General features: G+C 34.3%; 1 protein-coding gene across 5 annotated transcripts in view; it reads right to left on the bottom strand.

The window, feature by feature from the left end:
• Positions 1,302-25,579, bottom strand: part of LOC109823619 (immune-associated nucleotide-binding protein 9-like) — a 30,966-nt gene continuing 6,688 nt past the window's right edge. The window contains exons 3-9 of one of the 5 annotated variants that reach the window (XM_020389895.1): positions 24,778-24,956; positions 8,861-9,098; positions 8,152-8,429; positions 3,839-3,892; positions 3,659-3,769; positions 3,054-3,185; positions 1,302-1,748 (exon numbers count right to left, since the gene is read on the bottom strand). In XM_020389895.1, coding sequence (XP_020245484.1) covers positions 1,470-1,748; positions 3,054-3,185; positions 3,659-3,769; positions 3,839-3,892; positions 8,152-8,429; positions 8,861-9,080 — 1,074 coding nt within the window. In that variant the 5' untranslated portion in view covers positions 9,081-9,098; positions 24,778-24,956 and the 3' untranslated portion in view covers positions 1,302-1,469. Of the gene's footprint in view, positions 1,749-3,053; positions 3,186-3,658; positions 3,770-3,838; positions 3,893-4,866; positions 5,340-8,151; positions 8,430-8,860; positions 9,099-24,777; positions 24,957-25,579 lie in introns of those variants that run through there. The other 4 variants (XM_020389896.1, XM_020389898.1, XM_020389897.1 and 1 more) reach the window with 4 other exon arrangements.

The following is a 25,579-nucleotide window of genomic DNA, read 5'->3' on the forward strand; positions in this document are numbered from 1 at the left end:
TGTTGTTATGTTGAAAGGCTGTAGTGATTTATGCTCTTTTGTTTTATCACTGTTTTAGTGTTTATGCAAATATACCATCCAGCGCCGTGTAGAAATGCTAAAGAGAGGAGTGAATGCCAAATTGTCTCTGCAGGCATGGATATGTGATTCATGGGCTGCTCATGAGGAGCGATGCGTACCATTTTATGTAATGTAGCACTTTTTAAGACGTGGGTTGAGACCAAAGGTTGTGATTATACAAATGAAAGATCAACCATGCGTGTATTTATAAGATATGGGATGAAAACGAAGATTGTGATGAGACAAATGAAAGATGAACCATGAATGTAGGAAGAGAGGGGTGCAAAAATACGTTCTATACACGGTCGAAGCGGAATAAGCGAAGCAGATGATACTAGAGATATAGCAATGAGTTGTACGCATGTAAATGATGTGGTAAAAGGTGTTGGAATATAAATAGAGGCATGGCTCCAATATTGAGTCCGTACAGCTCTTTGAGAGCTCAAACCACATCTGAATGTTGATCGTTACTAATTAATATCTGAGTAGAATCTGAACCGGCCGGGTCAGGATCTGGACGGAATTGGAGCGAGCTGAGCTTTTATCCCCAATATATAGTAGATTTTACTTCTCCATTTTTAATAGAAAATGATAGGGTTACGATTGAGATCACTAGAATTGCATTACATGCACCTATAATTTTCTTTGTTCAACCTTTTCGAGTCTATGTGAGGGTAAACTAGACAATAAGATTCAACCCAGGGGCGTATCTGCAACAGTAATGAAACTCCAGGGGTGCTAAGTTCAAAACCACAAACTACATTATGAAAGAACATAAATACTCAAATACGATTGAGATCACTAGAATTGCATTACATGCACCTATAATTTTCTTTGTTCAACCTTTTCGAGTCTATGTGAGGGTAAACTAGACAATAAGATTCAACCCAGGGGCGTATCTGCAACAGTAATGAAACTCCAGGGGTGCTAAGTTCAAAACCACAAACTACATTATGAAAGAACATAAATACTCAAATCCAGCATCTTTGAAAGATATGCTTCCACTGCAAGAATTGTTCATTAGCAGAAGCTATATTGCATGTGAATTAATATACTATACATTCCCCATCTCCCACATCAAAGAGATCAATATGAAGTACTCAGAAATTTTCCAAACTTAGACATGAAACAAAAAAGAATTACATCATCATACATCCACTTCGACAACTAGCATCAAGAGGAAACGAAGCACAAGAGCTCCAAATTTCAATACCAGGCAAGTCAAAACAGGCGATCACGTATCAATCACAAGCTTGCTACTAAACTTTATAATTAGTTTCACATATAAACTACGAATTCACAGAGAGGTTCATATCAACCAACTTTTCACACAAAAGCATAAATAAAAACTTAACCTCGTCTGTCGTTACTCTCTGTTTTTATTCTAATAATTTGCTATGTTATGTTATTTAAAGGATATTACATTTGGCGCCTTCGGCTTTCTTGCGGAACTCCTGACTCTCCTCCTGAGCCCTTCTCAGTTGCTCCCTTGGATTATTGATCTCTTGTTCTGAGCTCTTCCGCAGGATATTGATCTTTTCCTCTGATCTCTCCCTCAGGTTAGTTATCTCTTGCTCTGATCTCTGTCTCGCCTCTCTTGCAACTTTTTCTGCTTCAAGTCTTGCTGCTTGCTCTTCAGCCAACTGTTTCTCTAGTTTGTTGATAGCTTCATCTAGCTTCCTCTCAATCTGCAGAGATTGTCAAAAATTAAGAAACATCAGAATTCTAAATTATCCATTATAAAACTATTTATTTGCGTAAGGAGTGCTACTCTGTGATCTTTTAGTCATCGGGTTATAAGGTTGATTGTGGTTCACCTAGAAGCATTTACTTGTTGGTTCTGAATGTCTATGAGAAATTGCAGTTAATTCACGAAACCAAAAAAGGGAATTTTTTTTTACCTCAATTTAGAGAGCAATTTAGTTTTTTTCTTAACTTAAATTGAGGACAAGAAAGTAATGTATCATAACATGATTCCCACATGACACATGACATCTCAACCTAGCCTGAATATAATAGCATGCTGACTTTGGGTGCAAATGCTAATAAGACGTCAGTTTAGGCGGTTTAAGTGATAATAAGACAGTTTAGGGGGTGTAAGTGGCTACACCTGCGGGTGGAAACGAACCAAACAATTAACAAACAATTCCTTAATTGTTCTAGAAACTATTCATTTATATTCGACTTGATTGTTCATTGTAACTCTAAACAAATAAGTTTTAATATTTGAATTCATAACAAGTAGAATTTAACTAGATGTATATTTAATAACTCTAAACAAATAAGTTTTAATATTTGAATTCATAACAAGTAGAATTTAACTAGATGTATATTTAATTTATTTGCTTATCAAATATTCGTTAAAACTTTTATCATTTATAATTTTTATTATTACACACACGATGTTATATTTTCAACCCACTTGCACTTTCTACTTAAGTTCTATATACTAATCTTTAGAGACTTAAAGAATCTTCAATAAGTTTTCTATCAAAATATTCAAACACACACACACATCACAATTACAAAGAAATAATTTTCAATTATGAATTTAAATACTATTTGAACATCAAATAATTTAGCAAAATGAATAAACTTTGATATTTATATTCGTGAATGTTCATGAATATTTATCGGTATTACTCGAGTTCAATTTTGAAAACCTCTAGAAATGAATATTAAGACTAGCATTTGACTTCCAAAATTTTAAAAACAACTACAAATACAAATACAAACACTTTAGCGTATTCGTTTTTATCCCTGCCTACACCTTGTAGTATAGTGGGTGATACCGCAGTTAATTCTGAGAGAACTATTCTTTGAATTCATTTGATTGCTGCAGTCGAGACATGTGAATTCACAGGTTAACAAGGTTTGAATAGAGAAAATAAACTTTACAAGTTGACAAGGGTTGAATAGAGAAAATATACAATTTATTAATAAAGCACAACTATGTAGACAATGTGACAAAGGGAATGAATATAAAGGAGTACCGTCTCAACTACTTGTCTGAGCTGGTCTTCATGAGATTTGTGCAATTGCTCCTTCAACTCAGCTATATCTTGCTCTGAGTATCCTTGGATTCCTTTCATAGCATCAATCTCTTTCTCTTTATTCTCCAGGCTCTTAGCTCCGTTTTGTTAAAGGAGTAGAGTAAAAAATTAGCACTCATAACTCCCAACACAAGGGACTCAATAACCTTTAAATAGGATGATAATATGAAGACCTCATTTAAAGTTCAATTACCAAAAAGATAATCTTTTAAGAGGATTTTCAATATCAATCAATCCACCTTGACCTATTTTTAGTGAAATTCTAATTGAAATTTCCAAAATGCCTTTTGAAAACACGTTTCTCAAGCACGAGACATGTCTTCTTAACCAACTAAACCTAAACTTTGTGCTTGCACGTGTTTTTTTAAGGGTACTATCAGGATTGCAAGTAAAAATTCATAAGAAATTAGGTTAAGTTGGTTGATTGGTATGAGAAATCCTTTTAAAATTAATTAAGTATTAATTAAACTTTAAAAGGTGGTTTTCGTATATGTGATAAAACTCTACTTCTAAAACTAAAAGCAAGAAGTCAAGTGAATCATTACCTTAAGTTGTTCGAAAATGTCATCAGAAAATGGCTTCCCACCATTATCTGCTGCAATCAAATCCACTAGAGAAAGTAGTTGTTTCAGCTGGATTGCTCGTCTGTCCACGTCCTGCGTACTATTATTAAAATCCACTAGAGAAAGTAGTTGTTTCAGCTGGATTGCTCGTCTGTCCACGTCCTGCGTACTATTATTAAAGAGCATCACTCTGTTTTTACACAATTGGAGAATATTCTGCAAGATAAATGTAAATTAAAAAAATACTTTTAGTGAGTTCAGCAAAAAGTAGATGAACAGTAATCTAATGCTATCATGCATAGTTGAACTCATAAAGATGTTTAATTCCTAACGACACATGTCATTAATAGACAATTAATAGACAATGGACAAACCAAATTAGATATTGAAAAGGGCTTACAATCAAAGATGTAATTACAAAATTTCAAATCTTAATGTATAAGCAACAAAAAATAGAAATGTAATAAGTGTGACTTTTATATGAAGTGGTTCTTTTAATTTTACATTTAGGCTGTGTTTGGTTTGAGAGAAAGGGAGAGAAAAGAAAAAGAAAGAGAAAGTAAAAAGAAAGGAAAAGAAAAAGAAAAGAAAATGATATTCTTTTTATTGTTTGGTTAGAAAGAATATTGTAAGGAAAGTTAGAAGAAAATTCATAAGAAAGTCATTTTCTCTTGTTTAGTTACCTTTCTGAGAAAAGAGGAAAAAAATTATTCACAACATAATTTTAATTCATACTTTTTAGAATTAGATTCAGATTTTAAATAATTTACGAAAAATAATTAAATTAAATTATGATTCTATCATATTTTCAAAAAATTTACAAGTTATTATACATGTTTACACAATCTTAACTCAAGAAAAATTGGCAATTTCCTAACACAAAAACTTGAGTGGCCATCAACTTCGAGTTTGTAAATATTAACAAGCAAAAGCACAATCACAATTCCACTAATTAAAAAATAATATTTCTCACATAATATTTACAGAAAGAAATATCAATGAAAGAACCAAAACAAATCTAAAGTAAATGTCATGATATTCCTAATATAAACTATAATCCATTTCTAGTCACAAATTCTATTACAATCAATTTCATATAGAAAATCTTAACCAACAAAGTCTATTACAATCAATTTCATATAGAAGATCCTAACCAACAAAGTCTATTACAATCAAGACATCAATCTCACATCCTTGGATTTTGACTTTAGTGAGCCCATCAAGACAACAATCTCACATCCTTCATCCACTGAAATTAATTCAAATAAAAATTCAAATAAGTAGAATATAAACATCAAAAACCTATAAAATGAAGTCTTAACATTCTTTATGCAATAAGGCCACAAACTTTCGACATAACTAAACAAGTTGAGCATCCATCCATGGAATGGAATATGAAGAAGCATGACATCTTTATCAATAAGCATCACATAATAAAACATACAATAAGGATACAAACTTGCAACATAATTGAACAAGTTGGTCATCCATCACTATGAAGAGCTTCAAACGAGTCAGTCACCCAAGTCTGGTGATCTTTATCACTAATAAAAGTCACGGTGACGATACATGAATCATAATGAAAATCTACAAGTCCACTGAATAACAGAGATGTCATCAATAGGAAGGCTTTTATATTAGGCAAAGGAATGTTTCATTGCAAAATTACCTCCCTAGTACCGATACCAAGATTGTGTGATGCCCATCCAAGCTTAATCTCCAACCACCTTTTCCTCCGATGAATTGGTAACCCAATGAAGTTTCTTCCTCGAGCCGCATCCTCGGTAAGATAGTCGTAGGCTACAAGCTGTTCGTCCTCAAATATCTCTCCTTCTGTGTAAAAACGAGGACCGGTCTTCCAAATTGCAGAAGCAATTGACTCCATTCCACATGGTAAGGTTCACACATTTGTTCTACAATATCAAAGTTTTCCCTTGAGACCGTGGCAGTTGTCAGGTGTGTGCACAAACTGACCATGCAAGTCTTAAGAGGGATATATTATATATTCATCAAGACAATGCCCACAAAACCTAGCATGGCGGCAAGCTATAGCCCAGTGCATACCTTACATACAAATACAGTTTTCCGAAATACCAAGCAAAGGAACATGAATCAAAAAATTTCATGCACATATGCAACATGTCATCTATACCTCCTCCCATGTTCATTTTAAGTGGATATCATTTTATGTAGTAGAATAATTTCTTGATTATATATCAAAAGTGACTTGTAAAGATACCCCAACAATTACAATTACAAGTGTAAAATGTGAATAACATAAGTTCTCAGAGGATGAACTCTAGCATAAAGAAAAGGGGATAGAGCATGTGGAGATGTTCACCTGATATTGTCATTGTATTTTACTTCTCTTTGACTTTTAAAATATCTGGCAAAAGCAAGTGATCTATGGGCATTTTGGAGACCATAGATAAACTGACTGCTGAATATCCATGAATGTTCTGTATATCAGCTTAATTTGAAACTATAGGGATTTTGGAAGCTAATGTTAGGTGATGAGATCTGATGGGCATGCGATTAGGTGAGTGATCATAACTTGGCTCTTTTTTCTTTGTATTATTCTATATTATGTAGAATGTAAGATCACGTCTCATACCCGATGCTGATTTTGTCAGTTTCATGTCAGGAAAAGACCCTAGTGATTGAAGTTGGGTTTATCATGTCAAGCTCAGATTCCAAACTTATGTTCGTAGAGAAATAATCATACCTCATACGCGCATAGAACACACTCAAGTACTTGGTGCACACTCATTTTGGCATATCCTAAACTTGGAATGCAAATACAAGTGTGTCAACTAAATTTTTTCACCATAACAAGTGAAGTTAAGTCACAAGCTATAGCAAATTCAACTAAAAGTTTTCCCTTCTTTAATTTTACTAAATAACTACAGTAAACAATAACGAAATTTGGCCCTAATTTAATAGACAGTAGTGACATTAGATCTGATAACAGAGATGTATTATCTGCTAAGTATCATCTCAGAAAAATGCAAACAAACACACAGGACCAGAACCACTAATCTGCAGGACATTCGATTTAGGATACTACAGGGAAGTGCTCAAAAGAAGGGGCCTGTTTCAATCGGATGCAGCCCTGATAACTTCAAAACCAATAGGATACTACAGCCAAATATTTTCATAACCAACAATCATGAAAATATTAAACTAAACAATTAATGGAATATATTTTCATGCATCAACAGTATGAATAAAAATATGAGCAAAGATATTACCAACAAATTAAACTTCAAAAACCAACAAAAAAAATATGAGCAGAATTTACCTCGGATGAATTTGGATTCATGTTGACAGAGAGATCCAAGAGGAAACCTGCAGTTGAATCTGGAGCGGTTCCGAAAAGATCAAAGATATCACCAAAGACAACCTAATTGCGAGGATCGGAAATTACAATTAGCCTGTCTCCTGCAGTAAAATCAGAAACCAAGCAAGGCCCAAATGAAGGAATACTCACAAAACCATAACCCTTTGACCTCCCCGTGTTCTTATCAGAGATCACGACGGCCTCAAAAATATCTCCATACTGTTCAAAATGCCTCCTTAGAAGAGCGATCAAAAATAAATTACGAGCTCGAATCGAAGCTCACCTTCGGATCTTACCCCGTGTTACGCGATCGGCAATGAACGATCCATAGAAGAGCGAGGGTTCGGGATCTCAAGCTGACAAGAGCTCGATTGGAGAAACCCTAGTTTGGTCGGCGTCGAACTAGGGTTTGATCGAGAGAGAGAGAGGAGAACGATGAGGCGAAAGAGAATCGAGAGAAAGGGGGACGATCTCTGGAGGCGATCTTTCAGCGTCGGGCGACGAGCAAGGAGACGATCTCTGGAGGCGATGAGCAAGGCGACGAGAATCGAGAGATCGGGGTCAGCGTCGGGCGAAATTTCCGTCGCTCTCCCTCGTTTTCACTAGGCCAGCGGAGAGAAAGGGGGAATGAAAAAAATATAAACCCATTTTTCTACAGTGAAATTCATTTTCTTTTTCATTTTTGTTTTCTTTCAAACCAAACAACAGAATCCTACTTTCTCTCACACTTTACTTTCCTTTCTCTCCCTTTCTCTCAAACCAAACACAGCCTTAGTAAAATCATTATGAACTAGAAATTTCATCTAAATCAATATTTTTATCCCATTTTCCTCAAATTATAAGCAAATCATGGTGATGATAATAAAAAATTTGTTTAACTCAGATAAATGCTACTCGCATTTTCATGTTCTTTAAGACCAATCTACTTACAACCCCAATATTTAGGTACATAAATGAATCCATGCATTAATTTTGTAAACCAACAAAAACCTTCGAAATGTCAAAATAGTCAAATGGTCGGTAAGTAAACCTAAAGTTCATTATGACTTTGCGCTAAAAATATGTATACACTAAAAATCGCCACTCAAGAAATCAAATAAACAAATTTGTTAACTAAAAGTAAATAATTGCAAACCTTCACAGGCTCAGGACATCCACGGCTAATAAAATCCTTCAAAGTCTTCCCTTTAGCTTCAAGAACATCTCCACCCGTAAACACTACAATCATGTGGTCCACAATTCTGTCACCAAAAAATGATTTCATACTTTGAATTGCAGCCTCTTCGTCTCTAGTAAATCGACACGTAACAGAAAAAACCATAAGTAAAGCATGAATCCCTTCCTTGGTCAAGTTTATGCAGTTGACTATCTCTTTACCAGCGGACCCAGACCCAGGAGAGAAGTCAAATAGTCCTAAAATCAAATATATTTATAAGTTAACAAAGTATCAGAAAATATTTACCCAAAAAAATAAAATTAAATTATCAGAAAGATCGTAAATTGAAACAGTGAGATAATTCTGAAGTTGAAATCAATTAAAATCTTTACAATATTAAGATTAAAATGCCTAATACTATGAAAAATTCCTCAAATAGAAAGATAAGCCAACTTAAATTATCAAAAATAGTATTCATCTGTTGCTCAACAAATCTTCTTTTGTCATTTGAAGACCTTTTCTAATCCTATATGTTGTGCTGAGATTTGTTTTTGTATGCTTATACATTATATGTTCTACTTGAATCTTTTCTTCTATTTTAGCATGAATTATAATAAAATAACATAAGTGTACAAATGGAAATAATATATTGACAAAGTTTATAAAGTATAAGTGCATATTAGTTTACCTGGAGTGTCAATAACATTAATAATGTGCCCATCTTTTAAAATGGTACTTTGCAGCTCACAAGTACTTGTTATGCCCGACAGACTGAAATCTGATACGAATAGCTCCCTACCAAGAATACTGTTCCCAGTTGCACTTTTACCATTACCAGCTTTCCCAAGCAAAACAATGTTTGTCGAAGGAGTCAATTCCCAATCATCTAGCATGCCTCCACCCATCATTTAGTAAAAATCAACAGGCTGCAAAGGAAGAAAAAAAAAGAAAAAAGATTAGGTTCATTTATGTTGAATTGGCTTGCTCTCAGCTGTAACTTTCACTAAACGTCCACAAAAAAAGTTCATAAAAACTTTCTACTAACGTATAAAAAAGAACAATTGGAGCATATATAGATAACATAAACAATAACAAAGAAGTCCAAGTTAATTTTGGATCAAGATATGCATGTCCTCCATATTAACCATTGACCAAAATTAATTTGATCATTTTACAATATCTACTATTGAATTTGAATCTAACAACTAATTGACCTCAGTTTGTTTAATCCTCAGCAGAAAGATACTCATTCAAAAGCTTTCTATCAACTTATAAAGAGTGTATCTTCTGCAATGGCTAACTTTTATTCCTCTCGATTGAATGCGAATTACTTGCAACAACACCTTTATTGTGTAGAATTTGTTGAAATCAGAGTCAACTATTTCGGCTTTTAGATGATCATGTCAAAAAACTTTCATTCATATAAGCATACAAATTGTTTAATTAAATACATTAGGTAAGCTGTTATTTGATATATACATCAGATTAAGTAGTGATAACTAGAAAAAAGACGCCAAAACTCTTCATATAAATTTTCAATGGCTACAGCTAATCATATATATGCATGAGCCCTTAGAAAATATCTCAAGAAATGGAAAATATCATGTTCTACTAGAACAATTAATGGCAACTAAGATTAGTAATTAATCATATAAACCTTGATGAAATTCTGATCGTGCTCAAACATTCAAGCTGACTTAACATATACTTATTTGCTTCAAATTAGTCTTACCTAACACTAAGAATAGATGCACGGACAAAGAAACGAAATAACCAAACAACCTAGCACGATACAAAACCACAGAATAACTAAAGAAAAAATTATTTGAGACACACAAGATTGAGACACACAAGATGGAAGCTTCTCATGATAAAGGAAAGTGATGGTCATCTTTCTTTCAAGTACACCAAGAAAAAAATGCTCAGAAATCTTATGAACTGCATAGATGTACCAGATGATACATAATTTATATCAAATTTGTTGTGCGTTGGTCCAAGATTAGAATCCATAAATTCACTTTATATTAGTTTTCCTCAAGTGCTATACACGCCTAAGAAGAAAGATTATTCTATTAATATTTTATAATATTAAATGATTATGATTATTTAAGATTATATACTTTAAAATTTTTGGTTTTATTTCTAAGTTAGGAACATAGTGAGTTTAGGCTAAATTAATAATTAATCTTTATCAAAGTCTAAGTATAGCGTGATAGAGAATTTATGATAAAATTCATGGTTCACCAGTTTATAATTAAAAAAAAATCTAGGAAGTTAAAATTAAACTAATGCTTGATTACATTAATTATGATATTTTTATCTGAAAATTTATTAAGTTATGGTTCTTATGAATTATGATAAACTAATAGTAATTCAAATGCTTAGCCATAAAAAAACATGGTTGAATTAGAACGAATAGCGCATATTATTACAAAAATACCCTTACATTAATCTAATCTTTCTAATTTTTTTCCAGTAGTAACTAATCTAAATTCCACCTGGGGCGAAACTGAGAGATGCAATCCTTTTTAGCACCTTACTGATTATTGCTTTTACATATAGTGCATATAAATTTGGATAAGATTCAGTTACCAAGGCCACAATGTGAAAACAATCAAACTTAACAAGATGGAGTTTTTCAAGTTGTACCAAGGTATACTTCACAGATATGGCTCCAAGCCAAAATATAGACTATGACCAAAGACATGTTAGCCGTTTTTTAGTCAGTATAATCCAAGGTGAATCATCAAAATTAGAATGTACTTAACAAAAAGAGAAGTGTATTGAGAAACCACCTCAATAGTTCAAACTAAAATTATTCAACAATGTAACTTCTTCGTTTCTCTAAATAGTTAACAGCACCTTCAATATTCACCAATGGCTTAATCCCACCAATCTTTTGCCTTCTATCTTTAACCAAACACATTATTCAGCTCATTGCCAACATATTTAGCATCTTAGAGAGAACATATCATAATAATTATCATCATGCCATCAGGTGAAGGAAAAAAATATCTGTAAGTGTAATAGGTATTCACACAAATTAGAACTATGAAATAGTCATTAGACACCACTAATCTCTCCTAATCCAGCTTTTAAAAGTCCAAAATAACTTTTGTTAGTCAAATTAAGTTCAATTTTAACTTTTAAGGAAAAGCTAAATGAAGCGACATAAGAATTTTTTTTTCTAAAGTTCATTTTTTTTAGAAACTGAACTTAGTTTGTAACTATTTTCATTGCAAATTAGAAAAGCAAATAATAAGCCAAACTAATTAATCTTATATTGGTTAAAGGCAGGTAGGATTTTTAATACAATTCTTTGAGTTACAAATGATACACAAATTAACAAAAACTTGCTACTGATTGGTCTCTTAAAAACTTCCGAGTCCTGACTAATACATAACAATTTGATCACAGTCGACCTGCTGAAGTCTCAACAAGTCACAGCGAACCGTATCTTTTCAATTATAAAATAATAATAGACTGAGATTAAATGAAACAAAAATTCATGCCTTGACAACGGCTATTCTTTAAAAAGAAGAAAAAAAAAATTAATCTCGATCAAACCACATCACTCCCAGAGAAATCAGCACATATATCTTCACGTTTTGTTTCTATCAACCAAAAAAACAACCAAGCAAACACTACTAAATACACAGAAACATAAGCCCTAAAGACGAAACCAACCTTTAATTAGAATTAAGGTCGAAATTAAACGGGAAAATCGATTGCATGATGAAGGAGACGAAGGGTTTTTGATTACTTACTTGAGAGATGAGGAAGAGGAAATCGGGTAATTGGAGTATAAATAGAGGTAGGCGATGGGAATTTGGATTCGGGTGGAATTTGTTGAAAGCTCAAACCATAATCACAATCAAATTAGTTATCTGATTAGCATTTACTTTAGCATCCGCGTGGACTTTTTTGACGAGAACAATTTTTCAAACCAGCCCCATTTCATTTTTTAATTTTAAAAATCAACTCATTTTTTTTATTTACCAAAATCGACCTGTTTTTTGCCACGTCAGCCTAATCACTTTCCTAAATAGTCGGGATTGGCAAGCTCAACTATTTAGGAGGGTGTTAAGCCCTAATTAGAAGCCTTAAACCCTAAAATTTTATGTCCTAAATAGTCAGGTTTGACAACCCCGACTATTTAGGAAAGTGATTAGACTGACGTGACAAAAAACGGATCGGTTTTGATAAATAAAAAAAATGAGTCGATTTTAAAGATTAAAAAAAATTAAATGGGGCTGTTTTGAAAAATTGTTCTTTTTGACGACCGCTTACTGAAGAAGCCTGAACGGGTCCGGGTTCTGAATAAAGTGGGAATGGAACAAAACTTTTGCATCCAAAATATCAGGGGCCATTTGCATAATACACCTCGAGCTTTTCGTATTTGAAATATGTACTCCAGAAAGTCATGTTGGCCTTCTTGTTTTGATGATGTTTAACAAACAATTTACAACTAATGTTGTTTGTCTAGTGTTTGTGTTTTCGTATTTATTCTAGGCAAACAACGAGTTGGAGGATGGATGGATTGCGCCATAACGATCATATCAAATGGAGGTTGGCGGAATTGTGGAGTGAAGCATCGTACAATTCAAGTTCAAGATCAAGTTCAAGCTTCATCCGCACGTGTACCAAGTCAAGCTTAATTGAAGATCAAGATTGCTTGGGTAATGTAGTTTAGGATTTATATTATGTGTGTTAAGTACTCTAAGCTCAATTATCTATACACACACATTTTATTGGTTTCCTTGTATATATATGTAGTCATATATATATACAACACAAGTTTTAGTTTTCATGTTTATAAATATGAAATTACATGTTTTATATTTATTATTGTGATTTGGTTTATCTACTTAGATATGAAACAAATATATTTTCATATACATACTCATAAGTTTTATTTTCTATTGTATCTGTGAAAATATTGTATTCTTAGTTTGTAGACTTTAATATCAGTTTATATATGTTTTACTAAGTCTATAAAAACATTTTACAAAGTTTCAAAATGTTGTTTAAGTCAAAATATCAAAATATCAATTTTCAGGTTTTCATGTTTTTGAACATATTTGCAAAATGATGATATTTTTCATTTGGGAAGTCATTTTTCAAAACCAGTCGTTGTAGCATGTTTATTATCATGTCTACAATCATTCCCCAAAGTTTTACATTTTTTGGAATTTATTTGATATTTTTAAACAGGGTTTTAAAATCAGCTCTAAAACCGATTTTTTTCTGGGATATCAGTTTTCGGTCGACCGGTACGGTCGACCGGTCAATTGACCATTCGTCAGTACTTTTCCAGAGAATCTTCGGTCGACCGGTCCGGTCGACCGAGATCTCAAATCGGTCGACCGACAGAATTTCCGGTCGACCGACGATGGCTTTTACTGCTTCCAACGGCTAGTTTTTGTACCATTGGCTGGGTCTTTTGGTCTTTTGTTTTGGGTGTTTTTCGACCGACCATATGACCGTTGGACTTCTAACGGCTATTTCTGAGCTGGTTTTTTCTGGGGGCCTTTTGGTCATTTTGTTTGGGTTTTTGCTGAGATTTCGAGTGGGTATATATACCACATTGCTGATGTCTTTTCAAATTAGTCAAGAGAGTTTTAAAACAAGTTTAAGAAAGTTTTTAATCAAGGGTTTATTTGTTGTTTAAAAGAGTTTAAGAGTTGTTTGGGTTTTTGCTGAGATTTCGAGTGGGTATATATACCACATTGCTGATGTCTTTTCAAATTAGTCAAGAGAGTTTTAAAACAAGTTTAAGAAAGTTTTTAATCAAGGGTTTAAGTTTTGTTTAAAAGAGTTTAAGAGTTTGTTTGAGTTTAGTTTGTGAAGCAAATTTCACAAGAGCAAAGAGGAGATCATTCCTTGGTGTTTGGGCATTCAACTCATCTCTCTCTCACTCTTGATCTATAGAGAAGTTTTCCTTAAACTCAATTCTAGCTATTTATTGTTTTGATCTTAATTTCCATAAGCTAGATTTCTATATTGAGTTTAATCGTTTTATTGATACTCTTTGTTCACACACAACCTATTGAGCTTATTGTATTTACATACATAGTATAATTTGGGGTTGTGGGTTTGTGACCAAGAGTTGTGCTTAATTGAGTTCTCACCTTGTTTAGAGAACAAATCATTTGATTTATATTGTGCTTATTGTGAGGATTCACTTGTAATACACTTGTACACCGAGAGAAGTGTGTGGTGAGAGACGGGGTCGAATCCAAGAGGAGTGGCGTCGGTTGACGTGCCTAGGGAGAGGTTGTAACCGAGCACTTGAGGAGGAGGACACGGGCTAGGACCAACACTTAGTGTGTGAGGTGTGATTACATAGTGATTGTATTGTGAGGTGTAAACGTTGTTCGGGTGAACGTAGAAAACCCGGTTGTGATAGTGGAGATCTCCTCGAGGTGAGGAGCGGGGACGTAGGTCGTGGGGACCGAACCTCGTAAACATATCGTTTTGTTTGTGATTGCATTGGCGTTCTTATTCTTGTTTTCATATCTTATATCGCCTTTGTGTATTGCTCATCATATTACCCTATCACTTGTGTAGATTGTTTATTTTACCCTTGTGTTAGTTCATATATCCTTGCTCATATATTTGTAATATCTCATTGATAGGATATATTCATTTGTTCATATTGCTTATCCTAGCTTACATATCTTGTTGTATTTCATACTTGCTAGGATAACATATTAATTAATTTTAATTGGTATTTAATCGGATTAGATTAGCATAAGACCCTAATCACCCCCCCTCTAGGGTCTAACAATTGGTATCAGAGCTTGGTGCTCTTTGATTTAAGGACTAACCGCCTTGAGTTAAAGATCCAAGTTATCTTATTTGTGCTAATCTAGTTATGATTGCATTTGTCTTGCTTGCATATGTTCATATATATATCTTGAATATGAATGTATTTTGTTTAGGCTATAAATCCAATGTTGCTCCTAAATTCATTAATTTTCCCTATGCACAATGGGCTTCTAGATTTAAACTATTTGTTGAATCTAGAAATATTGACTTATGGAAAATTATTGATTGTGCTTATATTGTGCCCACATTGGAGAAATCTAAGTGGAGCAATCATGATAATAAAATGTTTAATATGAACAAGCTTTTGTTAGAATATTTGCTTAATGCCTTTGACTCATCATTTTCTAACAAATTTGTTCATTTTGATAGTGCTTACAATTTATGGAAATTCATAGAAGCACATCAAGGCAACTTGGAGGAAATCCGACGTAGTTTGGAGGATTGTTCTTCAAGTGAGTGTGGAGCATCATCATGCACACGGCCACTAGGCGATAGCCCTAGTGTGGTAAGCGATTCGGAATCCGAAAGTGATATATCCATCAATGAACTCGCTTGTGCATATGAGAAATTATTGCATGCCTATACAAAATTACAAAATAATTTTATTGATCTTAAAAGCAAGCATGTAGAATTGAAATCCGATCATGAGAAGCTAGTGTCCAAATTTGACATCATTGAAAATGAAAATATAATGCTTAAAGAAAACAATGATATGTTAAATTTGGAAAATGAAAAATTGATCTCATCCATTTCTAGCTTAACTCATGCAAATAATGCCATGCTAGAAGTAGAATGCATTAGAAATGAATTTGATTCTTTTAAGAATAACCATACATGCTCTACTTCTATTATCAATGATGTTGTATCTAATGATGAGTTGAATCATGTGAAAAACCGCATATCTTGTTTAGATTCAACCTTAAACACATGCATTGATAATCATAACAAGCTTATGGACTTGTGTGCAAAGTCTAATGCAAACTCTTCTAAGAAACCTACACACTATGCACACATGTATAACAAAGTCTATAAATGCACTAATTGCGGTCGTAAAGGCCACCTTGCTAGATTTTGTTATAATGCACAAAAACCCATCAAGATTAATCATGTTTGTGCATCCCATCAAGCTTCATCATCACACTCACATGTACACACACGTATAGATCATCATAAACATGCCCATATGTACAAATGTGAGTTTTGTGGTCGTTTTGGTCATTTGGCCGAATATTGTTTTGATTTGAAAAGAAAATCACGTTTGCCAAATGTTTCTAGTAGACCACAAGTGTTTGAATGTGATATTTGTGGTAGATTTGGTCATTTGGCTAAGTTTTGCTATGATTTGAAAAAATGTTCAAACTTGCCAAATTTCTCAAGTAAACCACCTTTGTTTAATAAGGTTTCTCATTTGCAAAATAAATTTAAAAGACAATCTTTAGTTGCAAATGATTTTCGTGCACGCTCTTTATGTTTGGATATCTTGCTAAATTTTTTTTTGATTTGCAAAATACTCCAAATTTGCAATTTGCTCCAAAAAGACCACCTTTGTTTAATAATGTTTCTCATTTGCAAAATAATTTTAAAAGAAAATCTTTATTTGCAAATGATTCCCGTGCACGAGCTAATGGTCCACAAAAACAAATGGATCTCTTTCATTGCACAAATTGCAATCGGAAGGGTCATTTGAATGAATATTGTTTTGACCGTGCTAGTGCATCATATGTGCCCAAGAGGGTTCATAACCCTAGGGCTTTGAGCTTGAATGATAGGGGTCATGTCCCTAAATCTTTTGGTACCAAGAATACTTGGGTACCAAAACAAATTTGATTTTAAACCAAGAATTTTAGTATTTTTAATTTTCTTTTTCTTGGTTTTGAAAAATGTATTTTAAACTTTTATGAAAACAATTCCTTTTATTGGTCAAATTCTTTTGTTTTCATAATTCCTAGCTTTGATTTTGATGAGAGGTTCGTATTTATATAACCCTCCGGATTTATTGGGTGTTTATTCCCAAATCATGTTTACCGGATGCTAGAATGATTATATGGGTTAGAACAAGCTTAAGAGCTTGATATATTGTTGCCTCTCTTAAAATTCTTTTGTTAAAGATTTTGTTTTGATTTGTTGCTTTGAATTCATTATATTTCACTTATATGATGATATTTATATGTTTGTGCTTATGGATCATCTATTCGTGCCTTATAATGTATTCCATATGTGGTTTGATCAAATCCCACAAAGGAGATTCTATTTTTTGATCAAACATCGGTTTTGGATATAAATTTTGATTTATGAATTCTTTTGGTTGATTTGTTTTCATTTGAAAACTTTTTACATGATTCTCATGTCTTCCTTCTTGTGATTTCATAAACCGAGACACTTCTTTCACATTGATATATTCATGTGTTCTCATTATCTTTTTCGTATGTGAGGAGTGCTTAGCATATTCATCTATGCTTGCTCACATATGTTTGCCATGATCTTCATTTCGTATATTCTATATGGCATTTTGATAGGGGGAGCAAATCCCTATATTTTTTTTTATACTCACCTATGCTCATTGATAGGGGGAGCTTTTGCTCTCTTAATTCCTTTGTCCCCTTTTTGATGTCAAAGGGGGAGAAATATTGTGAGTATATTCTTTCTTATTTATATGCATGTGAATTATAATTTATATATTCATTTCCTTTCATGCATATATCCTTTTTGTAAATTGTTTGTCATCATCAAAAAGGGGGAGATTGTTGGCCTTCTTGTTTTGATGATGTTTAACAAACAATTCATAACTAATGTTGTTTGTCTAGTGTTCATAACGATCATATCAAATGGAGGTTGGCGGAATTGTGGAGTGAAGCATCGTACAATTCAAGTTCAAGATCAAGTTCAAGCTTCATCCGCACGTGTACCAAGTCAAGCTTAATTGAAGATCAAGATTGCTTGGGTGTACCAAGTCAAGCTTAATTGAAGATCAAGATTGCTTGGGTAATGTAGTTTAGGATTTATATTATGTGTTAAGTACTCTAAGCTCAATTATCTATACACACATTTTATTGGTTTCCTTGTATATATATGTAGTCACGTATATATACAACACAAGTTTTAGTTTTCATGTTTATAAATATGAAATTACATGTTTTATATTTATTATTGTGATTTGGTTTATCTACTTAGATATGAAACAAATATATTTTCATATACATACTCATAAGTTTCATTTTCTATTGTGTCTATGAAAATATTGTATTCTTAGTTTGTAGACTTCAATATCAGTTTATACATGTTTTACTAAGTCTATAAAAACATTTCACATTTTACTAAGTCTATAAAAATATTTTACAAAGTTTCAAAATGTTGTTTAAGTCAAAATATCAAAATATCAATTTTCAGGTTTTCATGTTTTTGAACATATTTGCAAAATGATGATATTTTTCATTTGGGAAGTCCTTTTTCAAAACCAGTCGTTGTAGCATGTTTATTATCATGTCTACAATCATTCCCCAAAGTTTTACATTTTTTGAAATTTATTTGATATTTTTAAACAGTGTTTTAAAATCAAAAAAACTGTTTTCAGAACTTCATTTTCATGTATCAGTCCTCGGCCGACCGAAAAAAACTGGTTGAACCGAAAAAACCGCCCGAAAAAACGGATCGGTTAACCGAACCGAATTAAATGGATGAGAAGAAGCCTCTAAACCGCCTGAACCGAATTAAACCGGTCTGGATCCGGTTTAGACCCCTAAACCGCCCAAAAAAAACCGACCCGATTTCTACTATAAATACTTAAAATCCCTAACCGGCTAACCCTAACCCTACCTCAGACTGAGAGACTCGACTCCCACAACACAGCCGCCTCTCCCCTCTCGCCTCTCAAGCCGCCTCTCGCCTCTCACAACGCCGCCTCTCCCCTCTCGCCTCTCAGGCTCTCACAATACCGCTCCTCCTTTCGTTACGAGCGGCGTCTTCTTCGGATCGCGATTCTTGTTGTTCGCGGAGTTACACCCCAGGGGGATCTGTCACAGTGAGAGCGTCTCCTCCTCTTAATTCTTCTTCGCCTTTGCCTCCTCGGCGCCGTCTTCGATCTCAGGGTTAGTTTCTTCATCCACCAAACGAAAACCTAATTTTTGTATGAATACACATCTCTTCGGATTTTGAGGCATTTAAAACTTTGTGATTGTTTAATTGGCAAATGCGTCAACCACAGTAATTGGAAAAAACGAAACAAACCAATCCGTGTTTGATTTGTTTTTTTAACTTTGTTAACTTGTCATGAACCTAATCCTGTAATCCATGTTTGATTTGTTTTTCAGGTGATGGATTCGGGTCAAACCAATCCGTCCTCAAGCCATGGAACTGGAACAGGATCTGGGACGACTCCTACACATGCTGCCATGGTTCAACACATCACTGAAACTCCCCTTGGTGCTGCTGCGTCAGTTTCGACTGCAACTCTGGGCCAATCTTCCTCTGTTCAATCGAAGAGGAAGAACGGAAGCATTGCTTGGGATCATTTCACATTGATGAAGAATCCCGATGGCACAACTTTGGCCAAGCCGAGAGCAAAGTGCAATTGGTGTCCGCAAACCTATAGTTGTGATTCAAGATTGAATGGAACCAGCAACATGAGGAGCCACCTGCTTTACAATTGCCCGAAGTGTCCACTTAAGGTCCCCAAGAAACAGAAGCACCTGGTAAATTCTATTCTCTCACTTTCTGCATTTTCAAATTCAGTTTGTACTATTGAGTGGTTGAGTTATTGATTCAAGATTTCTTCTTCATTTCAAGGCGCAAGAGTCATTCGACAAGGGGGGTAGGTTAGTTGCTTGGTCTTATGATGAGGAGGTATGTAGGTTAGCTCTTGCTAGGATGATAGTTAGGGATGAACTGCCTTTTAGTTTTGTTGACGGACCTGGGTTTAGGGATTTTATAAGTCATGTTCAACCACAGTTTAAGAAGTTTTCACGTAGAACTGTTGCTAGAGATATTTGGGAGTTGTATGAGTCGGAGAGGATTACAATAAAAAATATCTTAGCCACTTATGGACAGAGAGTTTCACTGACCACTGATACTTGGACTTCGATCCAAAATATCAATTACATGGTGCTCACAGCTCACTTTATTGATGATGATTGGATTTTACACAAAAGAATCTTGAATTTTTGTGTGATACCAAACCATATGGGGAAGACTATTGGACAGCTAGTTGAAACTTGTCTTATTAAGTGGGGAATAGAGAAAATTTTCTGCATTGTTGTTGATAATGCTTCTCCTAATCAAGTGGCTTTAGATTACATGAAAGAGAAGATAGGGAATTGGAATGAACTAGTCCTAAAAGGGGAGTTTCTGCATATGAGGTGTTGCTGTCACATTCTTAACTTAGTGGTTAAGGATGGAATGGCAGAGCTGGACTCCTCGATTGAGTCCATTAGAAATTGTGTGAAGTACATTAGATCAAGTCCTTCTAGGTTGGAGAAGTTTAGAAAGTGTGCAACTCAAGAAAAAGTGGAGCACAAAGGTGGGATAGTGCCTTTGGATGTTTGCACTAGGTGGAACTCTACATACTTAATGCTAGACATAGCCATTAAGTATCAGAAGGCATTTCTTAGGTTAGAGGATGAGGATCCACAATTTGTTTCATACTTCAATGATAGAGCTGGACCTCCAATTGCAGAGGATTGGAACAAATCTGAAAGGCTGGTGAGGTTTTTGAAGATTTCTTATGAGGCAACCCTTGATTTCAGTGGGACACAAGTTGTGACTTCGAATCAGCCAATCCAATGGATGTGTACACTGATTGGAGAGATGAACAAGTGCATCGATGGTAAACTATTAAACTTCATCTCAAATTTACTTTTATGATTTTATCTTCTTTTTTTATGTCTTTAATAATTTAACAATTTTAACTAAATGCCTCTTATGCGTATTTTTGCAAGGTAATGATGTATTGCTTGCCAAAATTGCCAAATCAATGAAGGAGAAATTCGACAAATATTGGGGGAAGGTTGAAAACATCAACAAAATTCTTCTCATTGCAGTTGTTCTAGATCCAAGGTATTGCACTATTGTTTACTGATAAATTGAATCACAATCATTTATGATGCTATTTTACACCTCCATGATGAGAACATATATTCACAATGGAGCTGCTAGAATTTATGGGTTTGTTATTTTAGCTTGTAATGGACTCAAGGGGATGAATGGATCCAGCTCCTCATAGCTTGCACAAAGAGCTTATATGTGCAATGCACTATCTTTGATACTGTTCTATACTTAAATTGATAATTTGCCGTAAAAGTTGACACAGATGATAACTAAGTTATGGTGTATCCTTATGTTGCTATTTGATACTGTTCATATTTCTTAAGAGTTCCTGAGACTTGAAAAGCTATCAAAGGACTAGTAAAGGGCCAGATGTTGCTATTTGATTTTGACCCGAGAGAGGCCCATCACCAAATTCTAAAAAGATGTAATTGATTATTATCTTCAAAGGACTAGTAAAGGGCCAAACATTGACGCTGGTTGACGCACATAGAAACTATTAACTAGAGAAATGCAATAGGCCAATACCATTGGGTGTTTTCTTCAAGAACAGGTGCTAATAAACTTAGTTCTGCATTCTAAATAACTTGGAATCTTTTGTTATTGAATTTAAACTGTAAAATATTATGTGAAGCTTGCATCAAATATTTACTAGATTATCTTATTTAAGAGCTTTGTATCATCAGCATCAAGAAATGTGGACTACGACTACCTGGGGGTTATATACATGACTACAGGAGTGGCTTATCCTTTTTGTACTTGGATTTATTACAATTTCTTTACTACTTTTCTTATTGCATCTGTTGGTAGTGTTATTCTGTTTACATATTTATTATGTTTTGTTTTCAGGTACAAGTTTCTGTACTTGGATTTCTTTTTCCCCAAATTGAAGATGGACAAGAAGCTGGCGGAGGTGTTGGTGATTAATGTGAAGAGCACCTTGCAGGAGCTCTTCAATGAGTATGCAGCTAATGATCCTGATGCTGCCATTGCTTCTTATAATTCAACTCAGCCAATGTCAGCCACAAGTGGAATAGTTGATGAGGAGGACAGCCATTCTGCAACTGTGAATGAGTTTGTAAAGCTTCGGCAGGAGAAAGATGTGGTGGAGATAAAGACTGAGGTTGACAAGTATATGGTGGAGGCATCTGAGGACCCTAGAAACCCTAACTTTCAACTGTTAGGTTGGTGGAAAGAGAATTCAGCTAGGTTCCCAATTTTGTCTCAAATTGCAAGAGATATTTTTGCAGTGCCTGCCTCAACAGTAGCATCTGAAAGTGCTTTTAGCCTTGGATCAAGGATTCTGGATCCATTTCGTGCAAGTCTGACTCCAAAAATGGTTGAGGCTTTGGTATGTACTAGTGACTGGTTGAGAGACACTAGCAAGCCAATGTTTAAGCCAGTGTTTATTGAGCCTATCAAGACTGAAATGGAGCAGTATTCTGAGTTGGAAAAGCTCACATCAGGTAGCTATTTTTTTTTGCTTTTGAATTTATATATCTCTGTTGTTTTGTAAGTATGGTTTTTAAAGGTAATTTCTCTTGTTTTTGTAGAATCTGTTGTCACAGATGCTTCAGCCTCATCATCACAGACCATGTAGAATTTGTCGAAGTGGGGATTTGCTGTTGCTTGTTTATAATTTCAATGTACTGAACTTAAGAACTTAAGTAGGTGTTCATTTAATTATTTCTGGATTATTTGCATGGTTTGTAACTAAGTAACTCTTTAATGAGTTTATTATTGTGGTATGATATGTACTTGTTGATATGGTTTGTGCTCATTTTACTTATTTTAGTTTTGATTTGATGGATAATTGAATATAACTGAAACTTGCCCAGATTTTTGTGAAATGAAGTTAATTCGGTTTAAAACCGAAACCGAACCGAACCGAATTTCGGTTCGGCCGAATATTCGGATGAAGGGAAAAAAATCTGGATCTGGATAAGAGTTTTGAGAATCCGAAAAATTCGGATTGGATACGGATTAGGCTTAAAACAGAACCGAACCGAATATGCCCAGCCCTAGTCAAAAGTTCACTGGGCGACAGAAAGCCTGTCGGTCGACCGGTCCGGTCGACCGATGAAAATTTTCGGTCGACCGACGAATTTTCCGGTCGACCGACGAGTGTTCCTTCAGCTTCCAACGGCTAGTTTTTTGACCGTTGCCTTGAGGCTGTTTTGTCTTTTGCTCTGATTTTTTTTGGCTGAGTTGTGAGAGGGTATAAATACCCCATTGTCTTCAACTCTCAAAAATCTAAGAATGTTTTAAAGAGAGTTTTAAAAACAAGTTTAAGGAGTTTTGTTTAAGGGTTTAGTGTTTGTTTAAAAAGCTTTTAAGCATTTACAAAAGTTTGATTTGTGGAGCAAATTTCACAAGAGCAAGTGATATTGTTTTATCTCTTTAATCACACACAACCTATTGAGCTTATTGTATTTACATTCATAGTATAATTTGGGGTTGTGGGTTTGTGACTAAGAGTAGTGCTTAATTGAGTTCTCACCTTGTTTAGAGAACAATCAATTAATTTATATTGTGCTTAATTGTGAGGATTCACTTGTAATACACTTGTACACCGAGAGAAGTGTGTGGTGAGAGACGGGGTCGAATCCAAGAGGAGTGGCGTCGGTTGACGTGCCTAGGAGAGGTTGTAACCGAGCACTTGAGGAGGACACGGGCTAGGACCAACACTTAGTGTGTGAGGTGTGATTGCATAGTGATTGTATTGTGAGGTGTAAACGTTATTCGGGTGAATGTAGAAAACCCGGTTGAGATAGTGGAGATCTCCTCGAGGTGAGGAGCGGAGACATAGGTCGTGGGGACCGAACTCCGTAATCATATTGTTTGTTTGTGATTGCATTGGCGCACTTACTTTTATGTTCATATCTTATATCGCCTTTGTATATTGCTTGTTGATCATATTGCCCACTATCTAGTTTAGATTGTTTACCCTTGAGTTTATATATCCTTGCTCATATACTTGTAATATCTCATTGATAGGATATATTCATTTGTTCATATTGCTTATCCTAGCTTACATATCTTGTTGTATTTCATACTTGCTAGGATAACTTGTTAATTAGTTTTTTAATTGGCATTTAATCGGATTAGATTAGCATAAGACCCTAATCACCCTCCCTCTAGGGTCTAACAAGTCACGTTTCAAAGATTGTACCTCCTAATTACGTGGTTTAACAAACTTTTTTTCCCTCCATGATCAGATTATCAGAACAAGTTTATCCTTTTTGTCACCATTCATGAGAAGGAATAGATGAACTTACTCATCAAATATAATCTTTGCGCGGATAAAGGATGATGAGTCTCCCCCTTGATCGTAGTACGACTGCCTTCACATTTTCTAGACTAAACTGGATTTGATGTTTTCCCCCTTTGCATTAAGAAAAGATGTTTCTATAATTGGAGAGATAGATTACCAACTATACTTTAGAATTAATATAAAACCATAATCCTCCATCTTTACCATAAGTCCAGAGTTTCGATGTGATATTTAGAATCTTGCTGGCCACAAATTTAATGTGGATTTTAAAAAAAATTATTGCGGCGTGGGTTGGGGATGCTAGAATTAATATAAAATAATTATCCTTCATCTTTACCATAACTTCGAAGTTTTGGTCTAATGGTTAGAGAGTTTTAATTTAAGACTATAATCACATCACAAATTTTTAATGTACGCCGTGTATTGCTTAAATATCATCTAAGTTCTTTATGAATGAAACTTACCAGTTGGGGTTTGCAACGTCGCCTTCATCATTAGTCTTTTAGTTGAGATGTCGTTAAATCTTGCTGCATGCTAGTAACGTGGCAGAACAAAGTTATAATTCCACTACTTTTTTATTGATTGAATGTCCTTCATGTTGTTGATGTGTTAGCAAGATCTAACGTGAGTCTGTAGAAAATACCTACAAGTGAGGACGAATGTGATGTTAGGTACTCCCACTAATAAGTTACATAAGAATATGTTGATGCATGTGGTTAAATCTGGAATAAAACAGATAAATATGTTAGAAAGATGAAGTATTATATATATTTTTTTAAGTTTAGCTACTGTGCGTTTATGAAACGTTATGCTTAAAGCAATATTTGACCTATTCCGGTGTAAGGATCTCAATGCCAAACTACTTCTATTTTTTTAAGTCTAGCAACTTATTATTCACGAAGTTTGATATAAGCTGAAAGTTGATTAAATATAATATAATATAGTGGCACGGTTCATTTGTGGATGGCTGGATAAAAAAAATCAGGGAACTTATAACTGAAGACGATCATAAAGGAGTCAAAATATTATTTTCAGGTAAGTACAAAACATGAGGTGTTACGAAAGAACCCAGTAGAAAACTCAGATACAAAGTTAAAACCTATAAGCATGTATTAGAGGATAATTTAATAGTAGAATTCTTTTAGTTAAGGTTGATATTTTTTTCAATAATTGGTAATTAGAGGTTACCTGGGTATTAGTGTTAAATATTTAAACTAGCCCAAGCATTACACCTATCCTATTGTGTTGTCACTCACTAAAGCTCAT

The sequence above is a fragment of the Asparagus officinalis genome, chromosome 9 (genome assembly GCF_001876935.1).
Source record: "Asparagus officinalis chromosome 9, Aspof.V1, whole genome shotgun sequence".
In the NCBI taxonomy this organism is placed as follows: Eukaryota; Viridiplantae; Streptophyta; class Magnoliopsida; order Asparagales; family Asparagaceae; genus Asparagus; species Asparagus officinalis.